At 39.3% G+C, this 26,808-nt stretch overlaps 3 protein-coding genes across 6 annotated transcripts in view; 1 reads left to right on the top strand and 2 right to left on the bottom strand.

The window, feature by feature from the left end:
- Nucleotides 1–3,512: 3,512 nt before the first annotated feature.
- On the top strand, nucleotides 3,513–8,267 carry LOC126367664 (uncharacterized). The gene is made up of 5 exons (XM_050011293.1): nucleotides 3,513–3,615; nucleotides 5,193–5,335; nucleotides 6,139–6,312; nucleotides 7,496–7,650; nucleotides 8,131–8,267. The coding sequence occupies exons 1-5, from the start codon at nucleotides 3,513–3,515 to the stop codon at nucleotides 8,180–8,182; spliced, it is 627 nt and encodes a 208-aa protein (XP_049867250.1). The 3' UTR covers nucleotides 8,183–8,267.
- Nucleotides 8,105–13,783, bottom strand: LOC126367766 (uncharacterized). Its single transcript, XM_050011492.1, has 5 exons — nucleotides 13,613–13,783; nucleotides 13,415–13,532; nucleotides 10,954–11,147; nucleotides 9,907–10,537; nucleotides 8,105–9,578 (listed from the first exon to the last, which is right to left on the bottom strand). Exons 1-5 carry the CDS (start codon nucleotides 13,702–13,704, stop codon nucleotides 8,508–8,510), a joined length of 2,106 nt encoding a protein of 701 aa, XP_049867449.1. The 5' UTR covers nucleotides 13,705–13,783; the 3' UTR covers nucleotides 8,105–8,507.
- A 2,722-nt stretch (nucleotides 13,784–16,505) lies between these two features.
- Nucleotides 16,506–26,808, bottom strand: part of LOC126367745 (NAD(+) hydrolase sarm1) — a 98,938-nt gene continuing 88,635 nt past the window's right edge. For all 4 annotated transcript variants that reach the window (XM_050011455.1, XM_050011456.1, XM_050011457.1 and 1 more), the window contains 9 exons: nucleotides 25,676–25,872; nucleotides 24,917–25,364; nucleotides 23,402–23,650; nucleotides 21,774–23,095; nucleotides 21,450–21,685; nucleotides 20,971–21,260; nucleotides 18,985–19,151; nucleotides 18,219–18,407; nucleotides 16,506–17,606 (listed from right to left, as the gene is read on the bottom strand). In XM_050011455.1, the coding sequence (XP_049867412.1) occupies nucleotides 18,251–18,407; nucleotides 18,985–19,151; nucleotides 20,971–21,260; nucleotides 21,450–21,685; nucleotides 21,774–23,095; nucleotides 23,402–23,650; nucleotides 24,917–25,364; nucleotides 25,676–25,872 (3,066 nt within the window). In that variant the 3' untranslated portion in view covers nucleotides 16,506–17,606; nucleotides 18,219–18,250. The remainder of the gene's footprint in view (nucleotides 17,607–18,218; nucleotides 18,408–18,984; nucleotides 19,152–20,970; nucleotides 21,261–21,449; nucleotides 21,686–21,773; nucleotides 23,096–23,401; nucleotides 23,651–24,916; nucleotides 25,365–25,675; nucleotides 25,873–26,808) is intronic.

Here is a 26,808-nt window from a genome sequence, read left to right as displayed (position 1 = left end):
TATGTAGTGTCTGTGTTTGTATGAAGTATCCGGGGTATGCCTTGGATTTAATATTAAAATCATAGAGGGGCTAGCTTTCTGGTCTTCAATATAGTGTATTATAGTGATGTAACAAAATATTCATATTTGCATATATTCCCATTGGACTTTTCAGCCATACAAGACTTTGCCATCGAAACGCTGTATAAATCGTCTGATCAAGATGTCACGGCCTATGATGATGTATATTCGCAAATATTGGTATCTAATATTCATATTCAAATTGGTGAATGTAAAAAGCAACATTTGTTACGTCACTAGTGCATTAAATACTACACTACTGGCTAGCATGCTATGTCTTAACAAAGTTCTTTTTTTTATAAAAAAAACTTGTTTTCCATAAATGAGAATGATCAGGTGTGTTGTTATTTATTGGCAATATTCTTAATTATTGTATAATTTTCATTATACATTAAAAAATAGTAATATAAGACGTAAATATTGAGTTCAATATAGATATTTAAGTAGAATATAAATTCATCTTCTGGGTGAGCTCGCTCCATCTTAGACCTCGTCAATGCCTTCGGGCAAGTCTGGGGCCAAGAGCAAACCCATCAAAGGTAAAAAAAATAATCTTACAGTGAAAACGTCATTTAATTATTTTGATGTTTGTTAGATTAATACTAGACTAACCTAACCTAACCTAACTGCATAGAGCAACAAGCCTCCAACTCAACTATGATCGTCACTGGAAAGGCAAAGTTACATACGCGCCAACATATGTGAATGAGAGACTTTCCAGGCTTTCCAAGTTCACCAAAAACAATATAGATGGCATTGTACAGCTTTAAGATTGTAATTACCTACCTATTTTCTCATTACTCGAATACATAATTATTCCATTCCAAAACACATTTACAATGGCCGAAGCATAAAAGTAATTGTGGCTTGATATTTGGATAACATTATGTACAGAATTATGTTGCTACCTATATTGCTTCTCTTTATTTTTATCCAATAATAATGGGTGGAAGATGTAATTGTGCCTGAATCAATCAATCAATAATACTTTATTGCACAACGACATATACAAAGGACATAAACATACGAATAAAAACATAAGTACAATAGGCGGCCTTATTGCTAAATAGCAATTTCTGCCAGGCAACCTTAGGGTGAAAGAAGTTAATGCATTGGAGCACGGGCTGAATGTAATAAGAAGGGAATTTATACCTAAAAACAAAGATAAAATATGCATATGTCTGTTATCCATGATATTAGAAGGTTTAACGAAGAACGAAAACTGTACAGAGCCATCTATATTGTTTTTGAGAAACGTAGACTGGAAAGTTGTCATTGGATAAATTGAAGAATTACCTACTGTTATTTTTGTATATACCTAATTAATTAAGTTCTACGAAATGCAAGTGTTAAGTTACTAATAATTTATATTTATAGTTCTGTTCATTGTAATGATTTCAGCGAATAACCGTGGAAACTAAAAAAAAAACATTACGAAAATTAAACTTGTTTTCATTTGAAGTCCCACAAACGGTGAGTTAGTTCTGTGCTCTGTATGGTGGGCTAACCATCAGAGTTGAGAATTGAGTCTTCTCACGTAACGTGGGTTGTGAGGTCAATGACCGATATTATCAACATGTATTTGTCCAAAAAGACTGGGGAAAAAATACAAAACTGGGAAGATTCGCTAGTGTTACCGTATTAAAGACCGTGCGCGGACTTTTTCACAACCTGCGCCCGCGGCCCTTGGTCCGTGCCGCACGAAGCGTATACTATCGAGGAGTTCAAGTAGGGATTCTCTTAAAATGCATAAATGTTTTTGTCATAATTTTAATTATCATAATCCTTTTTGCATAACGTTTTTTAGCATAATAGTACTTTCCCATAATAACATCTAGGAATACTGTTTTGTTAGGTATAACTTATTTTTGGACTAATATTTGTTGGTATAAATTTGATTCGCATATAAATAGGTATCCATAATTCTTTTTTAGAATAACAAATAGTGTTTTGTCATAATTTTTACAAGGCATAACATTAGGTTTATCTTACACACGAAAAGTAATACCGAATGATGAAATAGTGGCAAAAAATATAAAAAGTCACAATCATGAATCAAATGCAGCCAAGGAAAAAGTAAGTTTCGAAAATGTTCAAAGTTGCGTCAATACTTTTCTTATTCGGAGTATAGTTTTTATGCTTATAATAATTATGCTTATATATCATTATTGCCATTAGTTATTATACGTTTACGTAAATAGTGTGCGCTGTGTCTATTGACCAAAACGGCCTCCGTGGTCCAGTGATTGAGCGTCGTGCTCACGATCCGGAGGTCCCAGGTTCGAAGCCCGGTGGGGCAAATCACAAAAAATCTCTTTGTGTTCCCTAGTTTGGCTAGGAAATTACAGGCTGATCACCTGATTGTGAAAGTAAGATGATCCTTGCTTAGGAAGGCACGTTAAGCCGTTGTTCCCGGTTACTACTTACTGATGTAAGTATGTAGTGGTTAATTGAGTCACGTCAGGGCCTTTGGCGGCTCAGTAATAATCCTGACACCAGGGTTGATGAGGTTGGTCTTCCACCTTTCAACCCACACGATAAGAAGATTGTTCAAACCTCTCTCGATACCACTGCCGTCCTGCCACTCGCATACCTCAGGCTAATAACGCATTATAGGTACAACAATGCCTCAGAACTCAGGGGGTGATCCCAACCATTGATGTTACTGAGCCCAACGACATCTTAATTACCAATATCGGGAGTCTCATATCCCCATTTAAACGCGGTAAGAACCCGTTATTATGTGCTTTAATTATCTTAATTACCTTTTAGTAGGGAGCACAAGCGTGAAGCATCCTAGCTTTGTCCCGTTTTTACAGGGTCCGCTTACTTAACCTGAAAATTTGCCAGGTTTGGTTTTTTACAGAAGCGACTACCTGTCTGACCTTCCAACCCGCGAAGGGAAACATATCTCGGAAACGTATTTCTCGGGAATGTTGTGGGTTTCATCATGATGTTTTCCTTTACCGCTGAGCACGTGATAATCGGTTTAGGCCCGTGCTGGAGTCGATCCCGCGTTACAGTAAGAGTCAAGCGTCTTACAACTGGGCTACCACGGCTGGGTGAGCCCATCATCATCAGCCCATTATCGTCCCCACTGCTGGGGCACGGGCCTTCCCTATGGATGGATAGGGAGATCGGGCCTTAAACCATCACGCGGGCCCAGTGCGGATTGATGGTTATTAACGACTGCTAATGCAGCCGGGACCAACGACTTAACGTGCCTTCCGAAGCACGGAGGAGCTCGAGATGAAAACTTTTTTTTTCTTGGGTGAACACAAGAGTGAATAAGTATTTATGTAAAAATAGAACATCCTTTTTTGTTACAAACTTTATACAAAGTTTCTGACAGACGTCGTTCGTGATTTTCGGGCGTGTTATTTTGATAGCATTTTATAAACAAATCAAATATTTTTAATATTTGTAACTAGAAATAAATTATACATAAAAATATGACAGGGATTATCAATGTACGACCGAAATCACCGACACGGTCTGAAGCCATCATGATAGCGTTGAAACCCCAACCGTTTTACGGATCTGGAGTGCTCATAGGTGAGTAACGTCAATGGAATACCGAAGACCTTTAAAGTGCCTCCTAGCCCAAAAACACTCCTGCCAACCCTCGTTGGAGCAGCGTGGTGAAGCCCTATGTCTCCTCCGGTTGATGGAGTAGAGATCTGTGCCCAGTCTTGGCACTTATAAAGACTTTATATAAGAACGCAAAGTGTAGGACCAACCATGGAAAGTCGAACCATCGCCTAAGTACGGTCACGAGCATTAATATGTACTTATACACTTTGGTACCATATCACATTAACTTTTTTGACAAATTGAACTGTAAGTCTCACTAAATGTCAAATATGTTAGTGCGACAGAGTCCTAAAGTGGGTACATTATATTGCTCATGACTGTACATAAATGGGGCTGAAAGGAGTTGCCATACTATGAATGTGGTCACCCGGGTGAAACCCTATCTCACATAGTGAACGAGTGCCCTCTACACCGTTTCCCTGGTGGCATAGCCGAGCTGCATTGTGTGACGGATGCGGCAGAGATTTGACTAGGGGATTTTAAGCTGGATATATGATCCTCCAAAAGGCCAAAGGCCAGTCATAGGATGGGTGACCACAAAAAAAAAGTTTTCATCTCGAGCTCCTCCGTGCTTCGGAAGGCACGTTAATCCGTTGTCCCGGCTGCATTAGCAGTCGTTAATAACCATCAATCCACACTGGGCCCGCGTGATGATTTAAGGCCCGTTCTCCCTATCCATCCATAGGGAAGGCCCGTGCCCCAGCAGTGGGGACGTTAATGGGCTGATGATGATATGATCCACCCAGGATATTTTTTTTGTCTGCCATACGCAATAAGAATGCTGCTTATTTAGGTATATTCATTTTTATAAGTAATATACCTAATGCAACGGTATGCGTTTCAAATGATGAAAGTGAGATTATCCGTGCTTCGGAGCACACGTTACGCAGTCTGCTTCTTCTTCTAATCCTTTAACCCCTGTTGGGATGTAGGTCTCAAATAACAGATTTCCATTCCTCGCGATCTTTCAGCAGCCTCCGTAGCTTGCACCCATGACATGCCGAGAGTTTTTTGTCTCTGGACCAACCGAGCGTCGCTAGTTCTCTTTGGGCCCCTTTTGCATTTTTCACACGCACGGGACGGGTGTTCCACAGGTCTTCTAAGGATATGACTAATCCACCGCCATAAGCAGTAATATTCGTCTGCATCAATAATATAGTCGTTACATGAGCCATGTCAGGGGCCTATGGCAACCCATTAGTAACACTGCCACCAAGTTTGATGAGGCTGGTCATTGATCCACAACACACACGACGCAAGGAAGCTTGTTTCGTTACAACTATTTGTCCGTTGTTTTTTATTTTGGTGTAATAAAGTATAAGTAAGTACTTACGTAGATAAGTATAGTTACATAACATAACAAATACTTTAAAAGCAGTTACACTTTTTTTTAATTTCTTGCAGGGAATAACAACACGTTATGTGTTACGTTACATTTTGCTTTCTTGGAAGGAAGGATATTTCGTTACAATTTGTTGTCCGTTGCTTTTATTTTAAATTTTGATGTTATAAAGTATATCTATTTGAATTTCTTTCAGGGAACTGGGTCGAAAGGAGGACTGAATGCCCTAAAGACGGGAAGACCTTCTACTTCCCCCCTAAAGACGATATTGACTATGACCAATGGAAACCTGAATCCAGACAGCCAGATTTCCGCCAAAATAAATTGTACAGCACACAGGTACTGGAAGAAATACTTTTCAGCTTTATAAATAACCCTAAGGAAGCCTGGAAGAAATTGATATTTAGCAATAAGGCCGCCGATTGTGCTTCTCTTGTCACACATGTAATTGTTTTTAGTGTTGTGTTTATACGTGTAAGAAAGCGTTTTTATATTGTATTGTATAAATGATGACCCTTTTTATTAAGTAAGTACACCAAGGTACAATTATAACTTCCACCCATTATTATTCTGATCAAAATAAAGAGAAGCAATATAGGTAGCAACATCATTCTATGCATAATGTGATCCAAATATCGAGCAACAATTAGTTTTATAGAAAATAGGTAATTGTCACGTTAAAAGTATACAACACCATCTATCGTGTGTTTGGGGAACATCGATTCGAAAGACCCTTATTATTGCAGAGGCGGAGAGTTGCCATTCTGTATGTAGTATTTAACAGCCTCCGTGGTCTAGTGGTAAGAGCGTCAGGCTCACGATCTGGAGGTCCGGGTTCGATTCCCGATGGGGACATGGTCGAAATCACTTTGTGAGACTGTCCTTTGTTTGGTAAGGACTTTTCAGGCTTGAATCACCTGATTGTCGGAAAAAGTAAGATGATTCCGTGCTTCGGAGGGCACGTTAAGCTGTTGGTCCCGGCTATTAGCCGTAAAAACACCTTCACCAACCCGCAGTGGAGCAGCGTGGTGGAGTATGCTCCATATCCCCTCCGGTTGATTGAGGGGAGGCCTGTGCCCAGCAGTGGGACGTATATAGGCTGTATACTTTATGTAGTATTTACTCTTTATTCTATGTTACAGGGTAACATCCCATCAGTAGTTCGTCACGACAGCCACACAGCCTGTGGTAACTACGCGACAACGAACGACCTCGTGTACAACCATCTTCCGAAGCCGCTGTGTGGACCCATGATGAGATACTACAAGAAAGCCGAGCATCAGTTCTACCCGCAACCGGATTTGATGAAGTGTTTCGTAAGTTTTCTACTGAAGATCTTTAGTTGACTAGTTAACACAGGAGGTTTATAAATGTTTCGTACTTTCGATTGTGTATTGGATATACTCACGGATATATCCCAATGACGGGAATTCCAGTACTATGTTCCTCAAAAATAATATAGAGTGCGCTGTAAAGATTTTTCCTTCGTTTAACCTTCTAAATTCATGGGTAACCGACCCAGGCACCCACGCATAACACATTTCCACCCATATTTATCCCATATTATTCTAATCAAAATAAAGAGAAGCAACATAATTCTATACAAAATGTGATCCAAATATCAAGCAACAATATTATTAATAACATGTGACGTTACACGTTGCTTTTGCCATTTCTTTGTGACTCCCTGATTTCGGATGACTGTATACAGGTTGGACTGTATACTGTATACCGGCTATACAGGTTGTGAGAAGCTGCAGTAGTTTTAGGCGGATGAGACGTTCGTTATGTAAAAATTGACGATTCAAAGTTAACTATGTTACCTACTGAATAAAGATATTTTTGAATTTGTAAAACTATTTCATTTTTCAAAGAATTTCGATTCTGTTTTCACGTTTGACTATGATTTTATATCTATTTTAAAACTATAAAAATAGTTTTTGATATTTGTCAATAGAATCACAGCAGGCAGGACAGAGATATCTATGTTTCTTTTACACTAAATATTGGCCCCGATTCCTGCAGACACCTCCTAATTTTATTTTAAGTTAAACCCGTCATTTTCTTATCCTCCGAAAAGGAAAGGGACGGATGATTGTCAACAAGTTAATTTTAAAACGAATGAATAACCCGGGCGAATAAAATATAAGCACCACATTTATGACAATAAATTTCATTTCATTTCATTTAAGGCATCTCGCTGGTATGCAATCCGTTTGACGTGCTGTCTACTTAATTCTGTCGGTTTATTGGCCGATGTAAAATTTTTAGCCGGTTGTTTTAGATTTTTGCTTAAAATTGACGCGTATTCCATAAATTTTATGCCTGTTGATTACCCGTCCCTTTCTTTTTCAACGGATGAGAAAATGACAGGTATAACTTAAAATAAAATTAGATGGCGTCTGCAGGAACCGATATACAACTTAGTAGGTACGAAAGAGACGGGAGATATGACCCTTCTAGTTTAATAGGGTATATGTGCACTTGTTTGACCACCAGGGTAACAAAACCGTATGGGGTCTGAGGTCCTACAAGCAATACGAATGGGCGTGCACAGACGTCTCAGACTACGCGTCCACGTTGTATGAAGACACCTACGTTCCACCCATGATGGGCCAGTATTTGCAAGCTACTGAACGGAGGGCTAGAAATTCGTAAGTAGTTGTATAAAAAAACTTAGTGCTTTTTTTTGTTTAGGTTTCAAGGTCAATTTGTGTCTGCCTCTCACAAGTTACTATGGCTGTTTTAATTTTTATTTTGCAATTCTATTGTGAGGGTTCAATGACCGGTTTCATCAACCTGGTGATACGGTTACTATTGAGCCTACATAGCTGCCGGCACCGACTACTCAAGGAGCCTTTCGAAGCACAGATCATCTTACTTTCGGACAATCCGGTGATCAGCCTGCAATGTCCTAACCAAACTAGGGATCACAAAGTTTTTTGAGATATAACCCCACCGGGATTCGAACCCTGAACCTTCAGATCGTGAGGGCGTGACGACACGACATTTCAATTATTTTTTTCGATTTTTGGTAGCTTTTATAATTGGTCTTTACATGCTTTTGTAATGTATATTTCTTCCGTAAGAAAAAGAAAAAAAAAGACATTACTTTTACTATTTTTTTATTGCAGGAGCTTCACAAAATCTTTCAGATTTAAGATGACAAAACCTAAATCAAAATGATAACATCAAGAATCATTTCACATCGCTTTTGCAAAAAACACTAGTCTTAACAATATCACATTTTGTTCGAGAAGAGGACAGTGACGTCCGTATAAAATTTACAACAATAATTCTTAATGTTTTCATGTAGCCTTCACCTGGCACGAAACACGAGATCAGCAATCTTACACTATGTTTAGTCGCAAACATACAACTAATAACCACTTACATCTACATGATAACTTAACAAGATACCTTAACATAATGGCAGTTCGTGAAAGTTAAATCGAAGAATGAAAGAAAAATACGTATGAGTCGATAGTTCGAGACTGACTAGTTGAGTGAGCTAGCGAGGCGCGAACGGGTTAACTTGAGGCAATTTGATGAGACCGGACCCGCCGGGAGTCTTAAACATGCTCTGACTTGACCCAAACTGTTGCTGAACGAACACATTTGGAACATTTTGTTGAGCAAAACGCGGCTGAGGTATATGAACGTGACTATTGTACTGCATTTGAGGGAACACCGGCGAACTCACGCGAGAGAAGTGGGAGGGTGTTTGGGGCTGGTAACTCCCGAAGTTACTCATGCTGCAGTTTGAGAAGCGATCCATCAGCGTATTGCGGTCGGGCTCGCCGCAGACTGACTCTTCGCGAGATGGCGGCTGAGAGAACACAGGACGCTGGTTCATACTCGACGCCTGGGACTCAAACCCCGAGCTCTGACTGGAAGACCTACTCCCGTTGATGTTGAATATCTGACGCTCCCCTTCCGTGCCCCAGTATCCCCCAGCCACCCACGACGTGCTGTGCCCTAACTTACTCGGCGATATGAGAGGCCTCGAACGAGCTAGCGGCGTCGGAGCTACGAAGTTTGGAGTCGCAGTAAACTTTCGAAGCGAAAATATCGAACCGTTCTGTTTCGACTTCTTCGGACTACCTATGCACAAAGAACTGATGCTCTCATCCAAATCAGAATCCGAGTCATCCTTTGTCAGATTTTGGTACTTTTTAAAAGAATTGTCTTTGGACATTTTCTGATAACTGGGCTTAGCAAATACTGTATCGGAAACGGAACTGGGACTCTTGAGAACAGGGTTAACACAGAAGGTGGAATTTAGCTTTGGTTTGGTCCAAATGCTGTCATTGCTTCGTGGTGTGAAGGACCGCCCGCCGATTAGACTGTTGTTGAGTGGACCAATGGTTTCGTTTGACGATTCCGTGAAGTTGTGCAGACCAAATTGACTTAAAGACACATCATCATCAGTCTCCATGGAATCATCTTCGTCAATCATCGTACAGTTTGTGAGGTTCTTCATATTTTTTGGTGCTGGTGTAACTTTTGTAGCATTTTGTCTCCGTATTGATTTGGGCTTCATTCTTCTATACACAAATAATACTGCCAGCATACTAAATAACTGAAACAAAAAATTATAACCTGAATGTAATAAAGGCATTAAAAGTCAATCTAAATCATCTATTATTTAAGTATAGTTTCATTCGTCTATACTTTTGGTTTTAGCTTTTTTAATAGCTTTTGATAGCTGGATTTTGGACGCAATAGATTAAATATAGAAACGCGAAGGCGATTACTCCACCGACAAGAGCGTAGCTCTTAGAGATAGAGATTAAATATAGTTTCATTTCATTTTGTGCTAAAAAGATCTTTAATTTTTTGTGAGAATTTTTTAAATTGTACCACTATCATAGTCATAGTTTAAAAACGTTAGTTTAATTTATACATACCTTTACTAAGCTCATGATTGTCGGGTCTACAGCCACAGAGTGGTGGGCGATAGAGGTGATCACAAATATAGACCACAGAAGATCTGTGGCTACGGTGAACTTCAATTTATTTACACTCCAGACATGGCCAATGATTTGTATCAAACAAACAAAGCCACCTAATGCTTCTTGAGTCAAAATGTTATATCCTTTCACTTTGTCATATGTAAAAGTTAAGCGTTTAGGCCACTTGTCTAAATGTATAATATTATGTACATCTACGAGGTAATTTTCTAGTACTGGGAATGTCATTAGCATTTTCATCTTAATAATAGATAATATCCTAACCAGCAAGCCATATACTACATCCTTGATATTTGTTACTGTGCTACTTAAACTTTTGTCTTTTCTTATATTTGAGTAGCATTCTACAGAGACCAGTATAAGAAGTAATCCGGCCAAATACATCGAGGTATTGTTTATAAAGCCCTGTAATCTTCTATTTTGCATCTCAATTTTATAGCCTTTTTTATCTGGAGATCTGGTTTCTAATAACTTAGTGCCTAAAAGCACTTCTTTTTCTTTGTGCAGCTTCGTTTGCAGCACTTTCTTGCAGGGGCTACATAATCTGTAAGCCTTTTCTAACTGCATTCTGTAAAAGAAAACAGAAAATATTTAATTTAAACACAAAAAATATATAATAGGCCGCATATTATGCTTATTTTATTTGTTTCTACATGTCCCAAGTTTATGGTTTTGTTGACTGATTAATATAATTGCAATAACCACCTACAAAACAAGTCATTCAATTTGCTAATGGGTTTGAAGCTAATTTGGTAATGCAAGTTTATAGTTACTGATATATTTAAGCCACTTAAATATTAAAAAAAAAGTGGTTGAGAGGTCTCTATGAAGGGTGGAAGGACCTGGGTAACGACCCAGAAGTGGGACAATAGGCTAGAATAACACTTAAAATTGAGTAGTTAATACTCAAGTCAAATCAAGAGTTACTAATGAAAACCAAAGATCAACCTTATTCATTTATCTTTGGGTTTACCGAAACCTCACCTATATGAATCAATTTCTTCGTCAAAATTCCTGTCATTCATAGGAACAAAGTTGGCAAGCTGCGCAACCTTCAGTTGCTGGTTGATGTTGCACATTTTGCACAGGCCGTTCCTCGGAGGACTACTGTGAAACACCTTAGGTGTTTTATGATTCTGTTCATTTACTGCGAACAAGGGCTTGTTATAGTCTCCATCCTGGAATAAAAGTAGTTATTAAAGAAAAAGAAGAAAAAGTGAGGTTTTAGCCAGCAGTAGTGTCCTAGAGTGGAGTAATAAAGACAAAGTCAAGTGCAGATGGAATAATCAAATAAATGAAAGTAAATTACGTCTATTGTCTGTATACATATATATCTCTTCTATCATCTGGGTTGTGAGGTGAGCCAGAGATTATTGAGCCACCAAAGGCCCCTGATGTGACCCAAGTAACAACTAGTTACTTACATCAGTAAGTAGTAACTGGGATCAACGGCTTAATGTGCTTTCTGAAGCACGGATTATCTTCTGGACAATCAGGTGATCAGCCTGCAATGTCCTAACCAAACTAGGGATTTGTCCTCACCGGGACTCGAACCCGGGACCTCCGGATCGTGAGCAGAATACTCAACCACCAGACCACGGAGTCCATTAAAGCAAATTACGGTCGGAGTGTACCTAAGGGGGCACTATGAGTTGGGACTTAGAAAAATTAGGACTTAGAAATTTTTTAACAAAAATCGCCAAAAGTAACATTCGGGATCCGGGGGGATGTGGGAGTATTAGGGTGGGGGGAAACCACGGGTGACCTTAGATGACCTTGGGAGGTCACTGACCTTAAAGTCAAGGTCATGACCTTATTCCCTTATTATTCACAAATATAGTGTAGGTCAGACACATCAAAGGTCAAGGTCATTGACCTTAAAGGTCAAGGTCACTTATCCAAAATCAAAAATATTAGCATTATATCAACTTTGTGTAGTAAACCTTCAAAGTCGGTGACCTTTAAAGGTCTTCACTGCCGCCTCTCGGCCCTTCGGGCCTCGATGGTCACAAGTAACCTAACCCACTCGGCTATATGGCAGGGGGCTCGCTTTGCTCGCCCCCTGCCATACAGCCTTCGTAACCTATATCTACAGTGTCGGGGTGCCGCGAATTTCCGTGCTCGCTTCGCTCGCACCCGTGACAAAAGGATACCTGTAAAAAAAAATTACGCGTGGCGGACACCGAGCATGGACGTGTTTCGCGGAGCTCCATAGAAAAAATTAAAGATATATTTTAAAATTACATAAAACGCATTTTTTAAAATATCTCGAAAACGGTGCGTCGTAACGCAAAAATAACAAAAAATTGCTCATACAAAAACGACAAAAATTATTCTAAGTGTCGGACCCTTTTTGCGACACTACGTAGAATCAACTTTTGAAAATTTTTACAAGTCCAGCTTCCATAGTAATTTCATCCGAAAATTCGGCTAAGTCGATGGTTCATACAAAATCGATCAAAATTTTTCTAAGTCTCTGCTCCATAGTAATTTCACTCGAAAATTCGGCTATGTCCCTGCTTCATACAAAATCGATCAAAATTTTTCTAAGTCCCAACTCATAGTGCCCCCTTAGGTACACTCCAACCCAAATTACTCTTTAATATGTTTATGATAGAAACATTACTTATAGTAGATACTTATTCATCATTTCCATAAGCTTTTACGTGCCAGGTCTATTTTCCATGGCTATTTGGCAGATAACCAACTGAGCAAAATTCAAGAAAAACTGAAATAGAGTTCCTAGTTATTTGCTTCTATCACTTGTTTAGTTCAATGCACTAGCGATGGGTCGTTATCGGTTTTTGAGATAACGTAACGTAAGCGTTATGTGATTTCCAATAACTAGTTTCTTAACTAGTGATTTTTATAACTAGTTATTTTCACAACGTTCTGAAGCAAACGTGATAATTGTAACGTAAAATCGTTTGGTTAGGTAGCAGTATAACTTAATTCTTCTTCACGCACACGTAGTCATTACGAATATTGTAAAACCAGTGATTTTGCGTGAGTAGTGAAAGTAGCCAAACATCGACGCTATGCCTTAAACATAAGAGTGAATTCGATTTAACTTTATGGCGTTGTGATTAAAAGAGTTATTGAAGACTGATGCCTATTTCGATCGTTTAAATGGCGTTATGAATATCACTAGTTTTTGTTGTAGTGGAAAACGAGTGATCACTGTTCGAGCTCGTAACTGCATATATAACCAGTTATGGTTAATAACGCCCATCGCTACAATGCACAGTATCAATTTAATCACGTTTTGATCAACAATGTTTTATCATTAATTAGCGCTAATCAGCAGAGATTCATATGAATGTGTGAAAGTACCACAATTCTTCCATCTCACTAAATATATGACCTGCCAAAATTATGTATTATAATGCTGAATAAAATAGTGTAACAAAAAAATACCACGAGTTCTTAAGGGATAAAAGCTTACCTTAGTGAAACCATTATACTGGTCGCATTTTGGACATGTCCAACTATTGCGTTCAGGCAATTTGACCCAAAAATTGTTGTTGCAAAACCAGCAGTTCACACGCCACAGCAAAATAGTCCTGAAACACCATTATAATGCCAACAATTCAAGATTTCTGCAGGCGGGAAAGCGGTGTCTTATAACCTCATCAATACTTACCGCAATGAATAAAAGAGCTTCAGAACTAATATTGTGCACAAAACACCAGTCACTGTTAATAGTACTCTTTCCATATTAAAAATAAATTTCATTTTGTTTGAAAATCCACTGAATTTATTACAAAATCATCTCTAACCTAAAAATATAACTCGCTCTCCCACAACCCGCACTTTTTTTTGACAAATAGTGTTGCACTCACCATCAACCAGGGCTGCCAGATGAAAAAAAGGCATGATCGTACGTCAACTACAAAAAAATCGTATTCCAAGGAAATTTTGAAATGAAAAGATAGTACAACTTAAAAGTTATAATGCAATAAAACTATTTATTAGACTTATACTAATTTTCTGAGGTCATATTTTTATTCGGCAAACTGCGCTATTCGTTATCTATCGCCTGCATCACTTGCATGTCCTCGGGTTTTATTATTCTTGGAACCAGTATCATGAGTGGCAGCAACGTCGGTACTTTTTTCATGTAATTACTGGAAACAGCATTGGTAGGTTCAAGACCAGTTTCGATATAATGGGGTCATCTAAATCATATATTTTTTAGATTTTTTCTGCACTTGTGATTAAAAAATGCCTGCAGCGTTGAAAAAAATCGAAGCTGCCGGAGGAACACATTTGTTTCATTACGAAATGTTGCCAGGTACCGAAAAATCGTACACTTTCCGTACGATCGTAGTCTTGCGATCGTACATGAGTAGAAATGCCAAAAAATCGTACGAGTACGATTTAAATCGTACATCTGGCAGCCCTGCCATCAACTATTGTTGTAAAGTTCGGTGTTGGTTTTGATTTTAAAACTTTTATAACTTATTATTTTATTTTGATTAATTTAATTCTCAAATATTAGATTCAATTAATTTTAAGATTAGATTAATTTATTATTAAACTAATTTGTAACTTTATGATTTATGTTACGTACTTTGTCATTGATTGATCAATCATTGGCCAAAAAGTGTATAGCCAGGCCAAAAAATAACCAAAAGCCTAATAAAAACTAATGTCAAATTTCAAATCTCGTCTCGTGTGTTGTGTTGTTAAGAAAAAAAAAATACGTAAGACATGGCTGTATGGGCATAGTTCCCTTTGCCTTACCCTTCGGGGAAAACCAAAACAAAAAAAAAAAAAAGTGTTGTGTTGTGTGCGCAAAGCTACCTACGTTAATAAATAAAAATAATTTCTAGTATGAATAAATAAACTAATAAGAAGATAGATTTAGTATTTGATGTTGTACGTAAGTTAAATCTCTTAAAATGGTAACAGACACTAATACAAACTATTACGAAGTCCTTCAGTGCGACAAATCTGCCTCTACTGAAGAATTAAAAAAGAGTTACCAACACCTCATCTTGACAACGCATCCAGATAAAATGCAGAACGAGTGTGACTCATTTCATCTCATACAAAAAGCCTGGTCTGTGCTCAGGGATCCAGTAAGTAGAAAGCTGTATGATGCTCAGTTATGTTGCCAGGAACATAGTGATTTCCTTCTTTATGACACTATATCTCTCTCGGAAATGGAATTCAATGCTGAAGAAAGTGTGTACACATATAACTGTAGATGCGGAGGAACGTATATATTGGAAGCGAATGATTACAAGACTCAAAAAGTTGTTATTGGATGTGACGAATGCTCATTCTCAATTCAGGTTAATTTGTGATATTTTTTGTACAGGAAATACTCGGTAATAGAGACATAATTTTGGATGAGGGATATATTGATAGTTTTGTATGGTTTGTAGATAATTATCTTGTAAAAGGAATAAATGTAGTTAGTCTGTTGATTTTTAAAATAATCTAGGTATTGAATTTATAATATTGTATATAATTGTAGTATAATGTAGTATATTATAGTAGTTACTACTACAATACACTACACTATGTGTGTTGTTGGTGGTTTTACTTTATGTATAGTTAGTTATACATATAAGGTCCAAGCTCCACAAATGTAGAGATGTGATGAGCTGTGTTGTGTATGTTACATGTCAATTATTAAATTGTTTTGGTTATTTCAAGTGGATTCTGGGCCCTATGATTTTTCAATAAACTGATAAATTATTTGCTAAAGGAATAGTAAAAGATTGGAAAACTTTATTTTTCAGATGGACACTATCTGTCTCAAAGAGAATATACCTATGCACTGTGTTTTAATGAGACTATTGAAAAATCAGGCCTTGGGTTTAAGCTAATTTTCTGAAGTGTTTTATTAGTAATTATTGCATGTGTGTATTTATTTATGGAATGGATTCTGATTCGGGAGGTGATTCTATGAATTTTTTATAAGACACAACTTGCACTAGCCATCAATTGGGTAGTTTCCTAGGTCAAAGATTAAATGATGAAATTCTGATTACTAAATAAAGACAGATCTAAAACTGGCAAAATATGTTTTCTTTTTATCTAACTTGTTTTTGAATTTAAATCTAGAAAAATGAAATTACCTATAGGTAAGTGCGACATTTTATCGCATTTTTCTGTCAGTGTACTTTTTCATTACAAATTCCATAACAATTTTGTTGATGTGTAGTAAAAAGTAACTGATTTGACTAGTTGGAAGCTACCCTATCGTTAACTTTTAGATAAAATATTGTTGTTACAGCTTTTATGTAAAAACCATTTATTTTCTGATGTAATTAATTATGGTGCTGCATTTTAAAATTATTAAATGGTAAATCGTTGATGAATAAGATTTTTATTTGTTTAATTTTACTCTAAAACAGGTTAATTGAGAGAAGTGCTGGCTGCAAATATTGGTAAGTTATTTCAATGGTTTTATTATAATGGATAAATTATCACACTAGACAATTGTACTCATTTCTTTGTGTAAATAGGTTTTCTGCAAGTAACTGCAAGATTCTATGAGAAGGAAAAGCAACATATATAAATAATGTACACATTATTTTTAATAATACCATTTATTTCATGGTTAAAGATATTACACAAATATATAATTTCGGTAAATTAGGTATTTATCATTATGGTTAACTCATATTGAATGACTACGTTACAATTCTAAGATACAATTTTGTACAATTCCATAATAATAGGCGTAGGCACTAGACAATTCCAGAATAACTTGTACAAATAATAAATTAGGTACTATACTATAGCAACATAATCAATATTTTCGAGCGAAATTTAAAATATAACAATTCCATAATTTCTAAGAAGATCTAAGCTATCACATTGCAAATTATAATTTCATACGACTTTTGTAATTTACAAATACTTCATTGGCAAGATACTAAAAAGAAATAAAATACATCCATAAATTCATTTGTAAATTCTATAGAGAGTGAAGAGATAGAGAGATATTAAATTATTCATTGCTATGTCAGGGTACTGTAAAGCAATTTGCCATACTACAACGAATAGCAAATTGGCGTCCACGTCGGCGGCACCTCGTGCGGTGTTCCGACAACACGGCGGGGTGCCGCCCTCATCTCTGGTCTTCCATACACCCATTGAGATTACAGCGTTTAGAACAACCAATGTATGTGCGTATCGGGACAAATAAAAAATTAAATACGCAAAATATTTACACGATTGTGCATACTTTTGTACTTTAAAATAATATTCACATTTATATGCGATTAAGTCCAATAGGCAGTCAACTACACACTCTGCAAGCACATTGTAACGTTTGCACCAATTATCAGCACAGTCTCACTTTGTTCACACATCTGTCCATGAAGTTTTTCTTCCTTTTAGTTTGTGTGGCGGCGTCGAGGGGAGTGGGGAGGGCGTTTTGCTTTTGCGTTTGTTCGTCCGCTTCTAGGATGCCCTCGCAACTGCGACACCTCCTCGTCCTTTCCACTTCGCTAGCGTCTAAGTTGTCGCTACTCTCGGCCAGTCGTTCAGGCAGGCTGTATAGGGATTTCTCTGGTGACGCGTTGTGGGACGTGCTACTACTACTAGGCAACTGGTCGAAGCTCTGTGAGGTGGCTGGCGAAGCTCTGTCTACGGATCGGCGGCTTCTTCGCGGTCTGTGGCAAGAAATATTATTCGTTATTAAATCGTACCTCCTTAGTTCCTCACTGTTATGAATGATACTTAAATACTTTTCGGATCGTCGCTTCAAACATACTTATGTTATCAGAGATCAGAATCATTTATTCAACGTAATATATCATAGATAAACTTGTTGAAGGTCAATTTAACATTTTTGAATCTACGTCATGTCGCAAGGTGTTATGGCTGAGAAGAAATGACAAGAAACTGCAACAGCAACGCATCTTTTAAGTCAATGTAGTTACTAACACGGACCCAAGTTAAGAACTACTATCGAAACTAGCAAGTAAAGTAAAAATATTTGTAATAATACTGTAAGGGAAATCATCATCAGCCCATTAATGTCCCCACTGGTAGGGCACGGGCCTTCCCTATGGATGGATAGGGAGATCGGGCCTTAAACCATCACGCGGGCCCAGTGCGGATTGATGGTTATTAACGACTGCTAATGCAGCCGGGACCAGCGGCTTAACGTGCCTTCCGAAGCACGGAGGAGCTCGAGATGAAAACTTTTTTGTGGTCACCCATCCTATGACCGGCCTTGCGTTTAACTGTAAGGGGAGTAAAAAGCTTTTATAATTACATACCTAACAGGCGGCAGGGTGTGTAAAAGCTCTAGTCAATCCGCTTTATCGCTGCCTCTGCTCTCGCAGGAGGTCATGCGCTGGTAGTTGGGTGGTCCTCTCCCAATTGTAGCTGTACCAGGCGTCTGGATGTCGCCACGGCCTCTCAACGGACCCTCGTTGCGTGCCAGGTTCGATTTGCCGCGAAGGAAACTGGAAATAAATCACAATCATGTTTCAAGATTAGTTTTTCAGTCGCTACTTTTGAGACTTACGAGACGATTAGCTTAACTACCTGACCCACTGGTTGCAATGATTAAAAGTCTAAATATGTCCTCAAACTCCTGACATATGAATTTCTAATAAATCTTTGACCCGGCAAATACTCTAACAACTGAGATAGCAGTCTTTAACTAGTCATTTTTTAACCCCCGACGCAAAAACGACGGGGTGTTAAAAGTTTGACGTGTCTGTGTAAATGTGTACGTGTTTGTCTGTGGCATCGTAGCTCCCAAACGGATGATCCGATTTTAATGCGGTTTGTTTTTGTTTGAAAGGTATATAAGTCGAGAGTGTTCTTAGCTATGTTTGGTGGAAATCGGTTCAGGTCTTCAAGGTCATCAGGTCGTTTGTTAAGTGTGATAGAAATGTTACACGCTCAGTTTGCTTGCAAGCATATGTGGGATAAGTAATTTTTTGGTTTTTACAGGGTTTAGCATTTTAAACCTTTTCTCATAATAATTGAGTACTTCTTTTTGGTCAGGGGCTTTTTAATTTTTTGTCTATTTACCTTTCTAACTTCTCCACGCACGCGTCCTGGTAGTCGTGGATCCACCGCACGCCGTTGAAGTGGCACACGGCGCGCATGTCTTCTGGCAACTCCTCTGCCTCGGGCCAGTCGAAGTTGTCGATAATTGGCACTATATTGCACTGTGATTGCAACGCTGCCACTATCTCCTGTAAATAGAGTAGTCATTTAGTCAAAAAAGTTAAAAGTCGTAAGACTGAATATCCTTCTAAAATCCAAACCCCATTGTTTAACTATTGTGTCTGGAAATCTCAGTCTGAGGAGGTTAAGAGAGTTAAAAATGGGTGGGAGAAAATTAGTACCGCCTATGTCGTAAATAACAGGAATAGTTTAAAAGTTCAAGGACTTGGAAAGGCGTAAAAAAATTGTGGAAACAGAGGTGGAATGATATAAAATATATAAAATTTTTCATTGGCATTCTCACTGCTAGACATGTGTGCGTCAAGCTAGCGGCCTCAAAAAAAAAAATGGGCACGAAAAAATAATTTGACCATACCAAAAAATAGTACTCTTATTGAAAAAAATAGTACCTGTTGTAAAAAAATTAGTACCATCACGGTTCCGGATTTATAGCCATGTTTTATTGCACTTGCTAGCTTGACGGTGAGCGAAATTTGGCGAGAGTTAACGACAAGGTCTTTCGCTTTGATTTAAACGCCAAAAAATAGTACCGAAATAGTACTCACCCCCTGCAAAATACCGAAAGTAGTACTTCAACGGTTCCAAAGTTATAAAGGTAGTTCTTTGATCCCGCTAGCTTGACGTTTTGAAAATACCTATTATCTGGGGAATGCTTGCATACTTCAGTTTGTAACTAATGTCAATAAACTCGTATGAAATAGTACTCCCTACCATCATAATTTGGACCTGATTCTCTTTGTAGAAATATGTCAAAAAGTCATTATAACCTATGTCATACATTTATCAAGACAAGTACAGTCGCGAACAAAATTATTACACATGGTCAAGAATGTTGTCAGATTTTAGTATTTTTCCCCATTTTTGGGTAAAAATTGGTGAAGTGTGTGGGTTGTCAGAAGAAAGTAATATCATTGTTGAAACTCTTTGAGTTATTCTACAAATACTGCAAATTGTTTATTAACAAACACTTAGATCCGTAACAAATTCAACATGAAGGTATAAATTATAAAATAAAACAGCAGATTAAAAATGTATTATGATGTATTAAAATCACAGATTGTTTTCGATAAAAACTAGACCCATGCAGCCATTTTCTATTAAAATTAGTGCATATGGGTGTATGCAATAGGAATTTTTTGTAATAGCAGCACTCTGAAGTGCAAAGAAATGGTAGGGTAGACCTCCAAAATGGCAATACTTACGAATAAATTGTGAGGTTATGTAATTGTCTACGTGACTGTATCAACAACAAATGTATGGCATAGGTTATGATGATTTTTTAACATTTCTACAAAGAGAATCGGATCAAAATTATGATGGTAGGGAGTACTATTTCATACGAGTTTATTGACATTAGTTACATACTGAAGTATGCAAGCGTTCCCCAGATAATAGGTATTTTCAAAACGTCAAGCTAGCGGGATCAAAGAACTGCCTTTATAACTTTGGGACCGTTGAAGTACTACTTTCGGTATTTTGCAGGGGGTGAGTACTATTTCGGTACTATTTTTTGGCGTTTAAATCAAAGCGAAAGACCTTGTCGTTAACTCTCGCCAAATTTCGCTCACCGTCAAGCTAGCAAGTGCAATAAAACATGGCTATAAATCCGGAACCGTGATGGTACTAATTTTTTTACAACAGGTACTATTTTTTTCAATAAGAGTACTATTTTTTGGTATGGTCAAATTATTTTTTCGTGCCCATTTTTTTTTTGAGGCCGCTAGCTTGACGCACACCTAGACATCGGCCTTCGATTGTTACTCAAAATCATGGAATATCGACTTTATCTATTCTCTGCTTAAAATGATTTACAAATCTTCAACTTACCCGATGAACCCAGTCTTTCTGTTCGTTATCGTGTTTGCATCTGTCTAATGCATTTTGTGTTAGGACCAGCAAAAAGTGTTTGGCCTGTCGTATGCTCTGCAGGAGATTGTTGTCAAACTTGCCGGCCTCAAGCCTCTCCACATCGATGAACACTGTGAACCCTCGCAACTGGAGGTGGACCTTCAGCAGACTAGCCAGTTGCGAACCGTTCGATCTCCTGTAGCTCACGAACACGTCCAAATTCTTCTCCATATTCTCTTCGCCTTTGTCCGGTAAGGTACTCTCGTACGCTGAAAACACACCGCCATATAAACGCCACATTCTTTGATCTTTCATGTTTATACTGCACGTAATTTACAACACGCTAAATTGGACACGGTAATAGATACCAGGAAATACGTTTATGATATTACAGCCGTCGTAAAACCAACATTTATAGGCCTGAGGAAGTTATCAAACTGATTTATGGCCATTCCTACCTCTGATAGCGTTCAGGATCCGTAGCCTGTGAATACTGTTGCTAATACGACATTCGTTCTCCAGTTGTTCGTCGCTCAGACCTCGGATAGATTCCTTGTCGACACCAGCGTTCAACATGGAGTATGTGTAGATAGTGTACTCTGGCCCGATGCTAGATAGGAAATCGTTCAGACTACCGGTATCTCGTGATGTGTAGTCCGCCATTTTCTTCAGTTGCTGCAACTCTCGAGTGAATCTGAAATTACAGATAAGATATTAGTATTTACTTATCAATTTCTAAAAGACAAATTAAACAGATAACGTAATCTATATGGGATAAGTACCTTTTCCGTTTGATTCCATTTTGTAATCCAATATCCTCTTTTAGATTAGCCTCGGTTATTTGTAACAACAAGTCTCCATCAACTCGACTCTCGTAGAAGTTTGTTGCGTATTCAGCGAAGCCTATCTGCTTCACCCATTCTCGAACGTCCTCAATGGACCAGAGTGGCACTTGCTGTGACAGTTTATGCGGTACCTCCTCACCAATAAGACGTAAGGCTTGTGCTGCATATTTAGATGCCACAGCGTTGGGACAACTAGCCACTTTCTTCAACGATTCAATCGCTCCTATTTCCCTAAATATTTCCGTGTTTCCTTGTTGCTTTTTAATACCGGCTTCCATACAGAAATGGAAAGCTGCCAGATTTCTCGCCTCCTCCCTTTTTGAACTCAATACTGGGACAAGCTTTTGTAACCAGTTTTTGCTTTGACCATGAGCATGTGCAAGATTAGAACGAGCAAACTCAGATGGGTTGTGTGAAGTGACGAACGGCTCTACCAAATCCAAGGTACCTGACTTCAAAACAGCTGCTTCGATTTCCTTGTTGGCTACTAAAACAGCAATAGCTAAGCAGGCGTAATATTTGATATTGTCGTCATTGTGAAAAGCGAGTGGGAATAACCACATTGGTACTTTTCGCTTTATCATGGCTTCCTGATTTTCTGCTCCGCCATACAAGGATAGGTTGGCGAGCGCTGTAGCGCAGTGTCGCAATGTTTCAACATCGTTCTTTCTACATTCAAAGAGTACAGCGTCTAAACCTCCTAGCTTAATAACATCGCTGCACGTTCCCTCGCTGTGTTTGAACAAATGTTCCAATATTCCTGTGCCTATTCTTGAATGGTCCACCGAGTTTGCGTGTCTTGTACATACGCATGCGACATTTACGACTTTTTCGAGACCGTTTTCAACGACATGCGCTCTGTTTTCTGTCGTTAAACACTGTTCAAGAAGCTTCGCCGAGGAGAATTGCAGATCTGGATTGCTTGATTCTAAACAGTTAGTCATTAAAATATCGAGCCCACCAGATGTCCGTAACGCGTTGCACAGTGAATAGCCCAGCTCGTGGCCGTATGTCGGCACTGCCCATGCTCTTCTCAACATTTCGTTCAGTTTGTTGAAATGAACTGACGCATTCTTCATATCCATTTCATTGTTTTTAATGGACTTAATAAATGCGTTCATTCGGGTGGAATATTTCTGTATTGCCATATCAACGTCTTTCTGATTTGAATTAGTATTTAATCTATCTAAATCTTCGAATGTCAAATTTGTTAGATCTTCATCGCCTGGCTTGATGGTGCCATTAAGCAGCTGACTCCTCTGAAATGCCAGAATTTTAGATTAAAATCTGTTGTTTTGGGGAAGTCACACCTACGTAAAACACTCGTGGAACGTGCCTATTAGCGTATGAATGTTATGTAACCTTGTTTGATACAGTGGCTACTGAGTAATTGGAATTAAATCGTGATCGCGAGGAGTTATGTTATAAGGCACGCGAAGGTCAGGGCATATTGTAAAGGAATATTTCCCTTAGCGCTCCCCATTTCTACGATCCAGCAGTTAATACCATACGACGCAAATAATACACGAAGTGTTTTCAATAAAACAAAATAAATTGTGTCTAACCTGAGATGAGAGCAGCGTGGAAGATTTTGTGGACATGGATTTATTGGAGATGGTCATGTTGGAGTGTGCCACACTGGAATGTTCCTTGTGACTGAACATGCCGCTGGACGTGACAGTCTGTCGCGCCTGTGCCGTCGCCATTGCTTTCTTCTCAGCACTGAACTCCTCAGTATGCAGTCTTGAGCTCGAAGCAGACATGTTATTCGCCTCCTTCGCCGTCACTTCACCAGCCTTCAGTGATCTCTGCTCCTATAACACCAGAGACATCACTTTTATTACATGAATGTAGTATATTCATTAAGTAATCACAGTTAATCACTCTACTAGAAACAATTAGATGTATGGCGCTAATTGGTTGTCAACACGTGAGAAACAATCACTGTGAATAAGCCGGATTTGTCACACACACTGCTTTTATAAAGTGACCCGCGATCAAGATGAACTTGTTATCAATCTTAGCAACCACCGACACTATTTTTCACGCGATGACTCATAAAGTAAATATTGTACGATAATTACAGCTATGGCGATACGCAATTTAGGTCTCAACCGTCTACGCGAGGACATGGTGGATTTTCCGACACTGATTTCTTAATGATATTGCAACCCGCTCTTCCCGGACCGAACTGATTTGATATCGGAAAACATTACCACGTCATGGCTCTCTTATAACGTCCTAGCAGCCATTGGATATAGGCCAATCGCGCGGAACTCGTGGGCTTTCAGTATTATTTTAAAGTTTGTGTACTGACGTCACGTTCTCAAGGACGGCTAGAACTTTCCGAGAAAATGGACTCTCACCGAAGGATTTTGCGGAGGGAAGCGCGACAGGACGCCTCGGTGGACGGGCCACGGGGCCGACCCCCCTCCCGCCGACATTCCGACGCTATTTTCGACCGACTATTCGTGTACTAGTGGTGCGCGCACGCGCAATTATTGACTTCCGCGTGTGCTCGCGCGCACGACGGTCAGGCAGCGACTGAGCGGAGCATGTTGCGTTGTGCGATAAGCGAACGGAGATAAATGAGCTCACCGCCCCCGGAGATCCTCCTCTGCGGAGCATCCTGCCGGCCCAGGCGACCACGCGCGCCGCCATTGTAAACAATTAACGCATGAACATCATGACGCTACTGTTGCGTTCTTTGGGCGCATCCCGAAGCACGTTATCGTGGCAAGAAAGCGTTGGAAACTGCCGATTCGGCGGCGCGGCAGTCGAGGGTATCGATCGGAGCGGTCACGCGAGGTCACGTCCTTCGGCGCGCCTTACTGGCTCCGAGTGACGCGACGTCGCCTTCACCTACTACTACGCACTCACACTTATACACTTGCACTTTTATTTGCGCAATTTTTTTGATAATCATTTTCTTTTCTTTGTACTTGCGATCAAACTGTATTTGTAAATAGTCAAATTGAAAGCTTGTTTTGATTTGCAAATGTGCTAATATTGATCTATATTGTTTGTGTACAGCCACTTTATGATAAATATGTGGTATTTGAATTACAAATGTTACTTACTTGAAGATATGCGGCATTCTGTTCCGCGGTGAGGCCTTCTGCTTGAAGCAACCGATGTGAAGCTCCAGCGGCGCTCCGTTCGGCGTAGTGCAGGTCTCCTTGTTTGAGGCTTCGCATTCTGGAGCTGTTCGCTGCAGACCTCGTCGCACTGTAGCCTTCACCAACCACGCGAGTCTGGCTGGCTGACGTCATTCGAGCTGCGCTGTACTTTAGCTCGTTAGCAGCGCTTGCGCCAACGGAACCAGCGCTCGCCGACAGCAATGGCTTGTCACTCACAGGCGGCGGGGTATCTGACTCGGGAAAAGTCACTAGCGGGCCATCTCCAGACAACTCGCTAATATCCCCCATATCCCCAATATCACTCATCTCGCTCAGATCCCTAATGTCGGGCAAATGACGCTCCCCCAAATCATCTTGGTCCACTATGTTTTCCATCGAATTTCTCAGTCTGGAAATATAGAAAAACCACACTGAAACACACTAACACTGGAGTAAGCTTCTTAGCAAAATATGCACGTAAAGAAATGAAATGGGATCGTAAATTATTCCACTGCTCCCGGGAATGTAGCGTTGCTATTGTTTGTCGGTGCGGCACTGCACACGCGGCGAGGAAACAGCGTGGAATTGGCCGAGGGCCAAGGTCGCTCAGGTGAGCTCGCGTCGACCAACTTCTGCCTAATTGTAAAACTTATGCCTACGTGTTAAATAGACAACATATTCGTTGTCAAGCGATGCGTTGCGTAATACTGCGGTAAGTACCTTTGTTGGAAGTTCAAGTTCAGTGCGGCAGTGTTGCTTAAATTCTTCATCTCAGAGATGGAGCTCTTGAGTTCAGTGAGGTCTGACTTCATGGAGCTGGCTTTCATTTCTGAGGCGGCCATGTGCTGCAGCCGCTGCGACGACGTCTGCATCCGCTGGCTCGACGCTGCGGTGCTTGACGTCGTACTCGACACCATCTGTAAACAACAAACACGTCAAACTCCTTATCTATCACGCAGAGCCACACGCAACATTGTGCGATAGTTCATGTGCATTTGACCGCAACTGATAATGCATTTGTATGTAAACAAATACGACCTCGTGACACTCTACTCGTTTCAGGAAATTAAACAGCGATTGATATTCTACTCGGTATTTAAGAAAATGTAGACGTAAGGTCTAGCACGTGTCATTCGTACTCGTAATCTAGACTAGAACTGTGGAGTTCAGTGCCAATGTTAGGGAAGCTTCTGAGCGTCACGCGTTGGCGCACCAGCGGGCGAAGTAAATAAAGTCAGGGCTACGACGAAATAGAATTACTAAAATAACGGAGCTCTTTTAAAATTAGCTAGCCTGACATGATTTAAATATCGACAGCTTTGTTCACATGGGGTATAGACGTGAAAATACTAAGAATAGACTTTGGCAAATAAAAATAACATAAGTACTTTGCGTTATAAACTAGATTGCATGGATTTTGGAAACCGCCTGTTTTCAAAGATTAAACAAAATTAAATAGGACAAGTGGGTGACTCAATTAAGCGTTATGCCAAAATACGTTACATAGTAAAGAAACTTGAATCAGTTTTGGCAGTAGACACTGATTGAGAAGCGAATCAAATGATTCATGAAGCGTGGGTGGTGGATGCAGCAAGGGCCTTGAACCTGCCTCGAAACAGCGGTAGCAGACCAACGGCCATCGCGTCTGTACAGATTCGTCGAGATTCTGGCGTGGGCGATCAGATCACAAAAGGCACTCAAATGAATTCTCGAAAGTATCTGGACAGTACGTTACTAAGAACTTTTTGAGGACAAATTTTGACCAAGTTTGTCCTCGTGGATTTTATTTAAACTTGCATTTAAATTCAAAGTGTGTGTCCTAAGCGACTTTAAGAAAGGTTTGATTTAGTTTG

Source organism: Pectinophora gossypiella, chromosome 6 (assembly GCF_024362695.1).
Source record: "Pectinophora gossypiella chromosome 6, ilPecGoss1.1, whole genome shotgun sequence".
Lineage (NCBI taxonomy): Eukaryota > Metazoa > Arthropoda > Insecta > Lepidoptera > Gelechiidae > Pectinophora > Pectinophora gossypiella.
The sequence above is the reverse complement of the archived record's forward strand: the minus strand, read 5'-3'. Positions and strand labels throughout refer to the sequence as shown.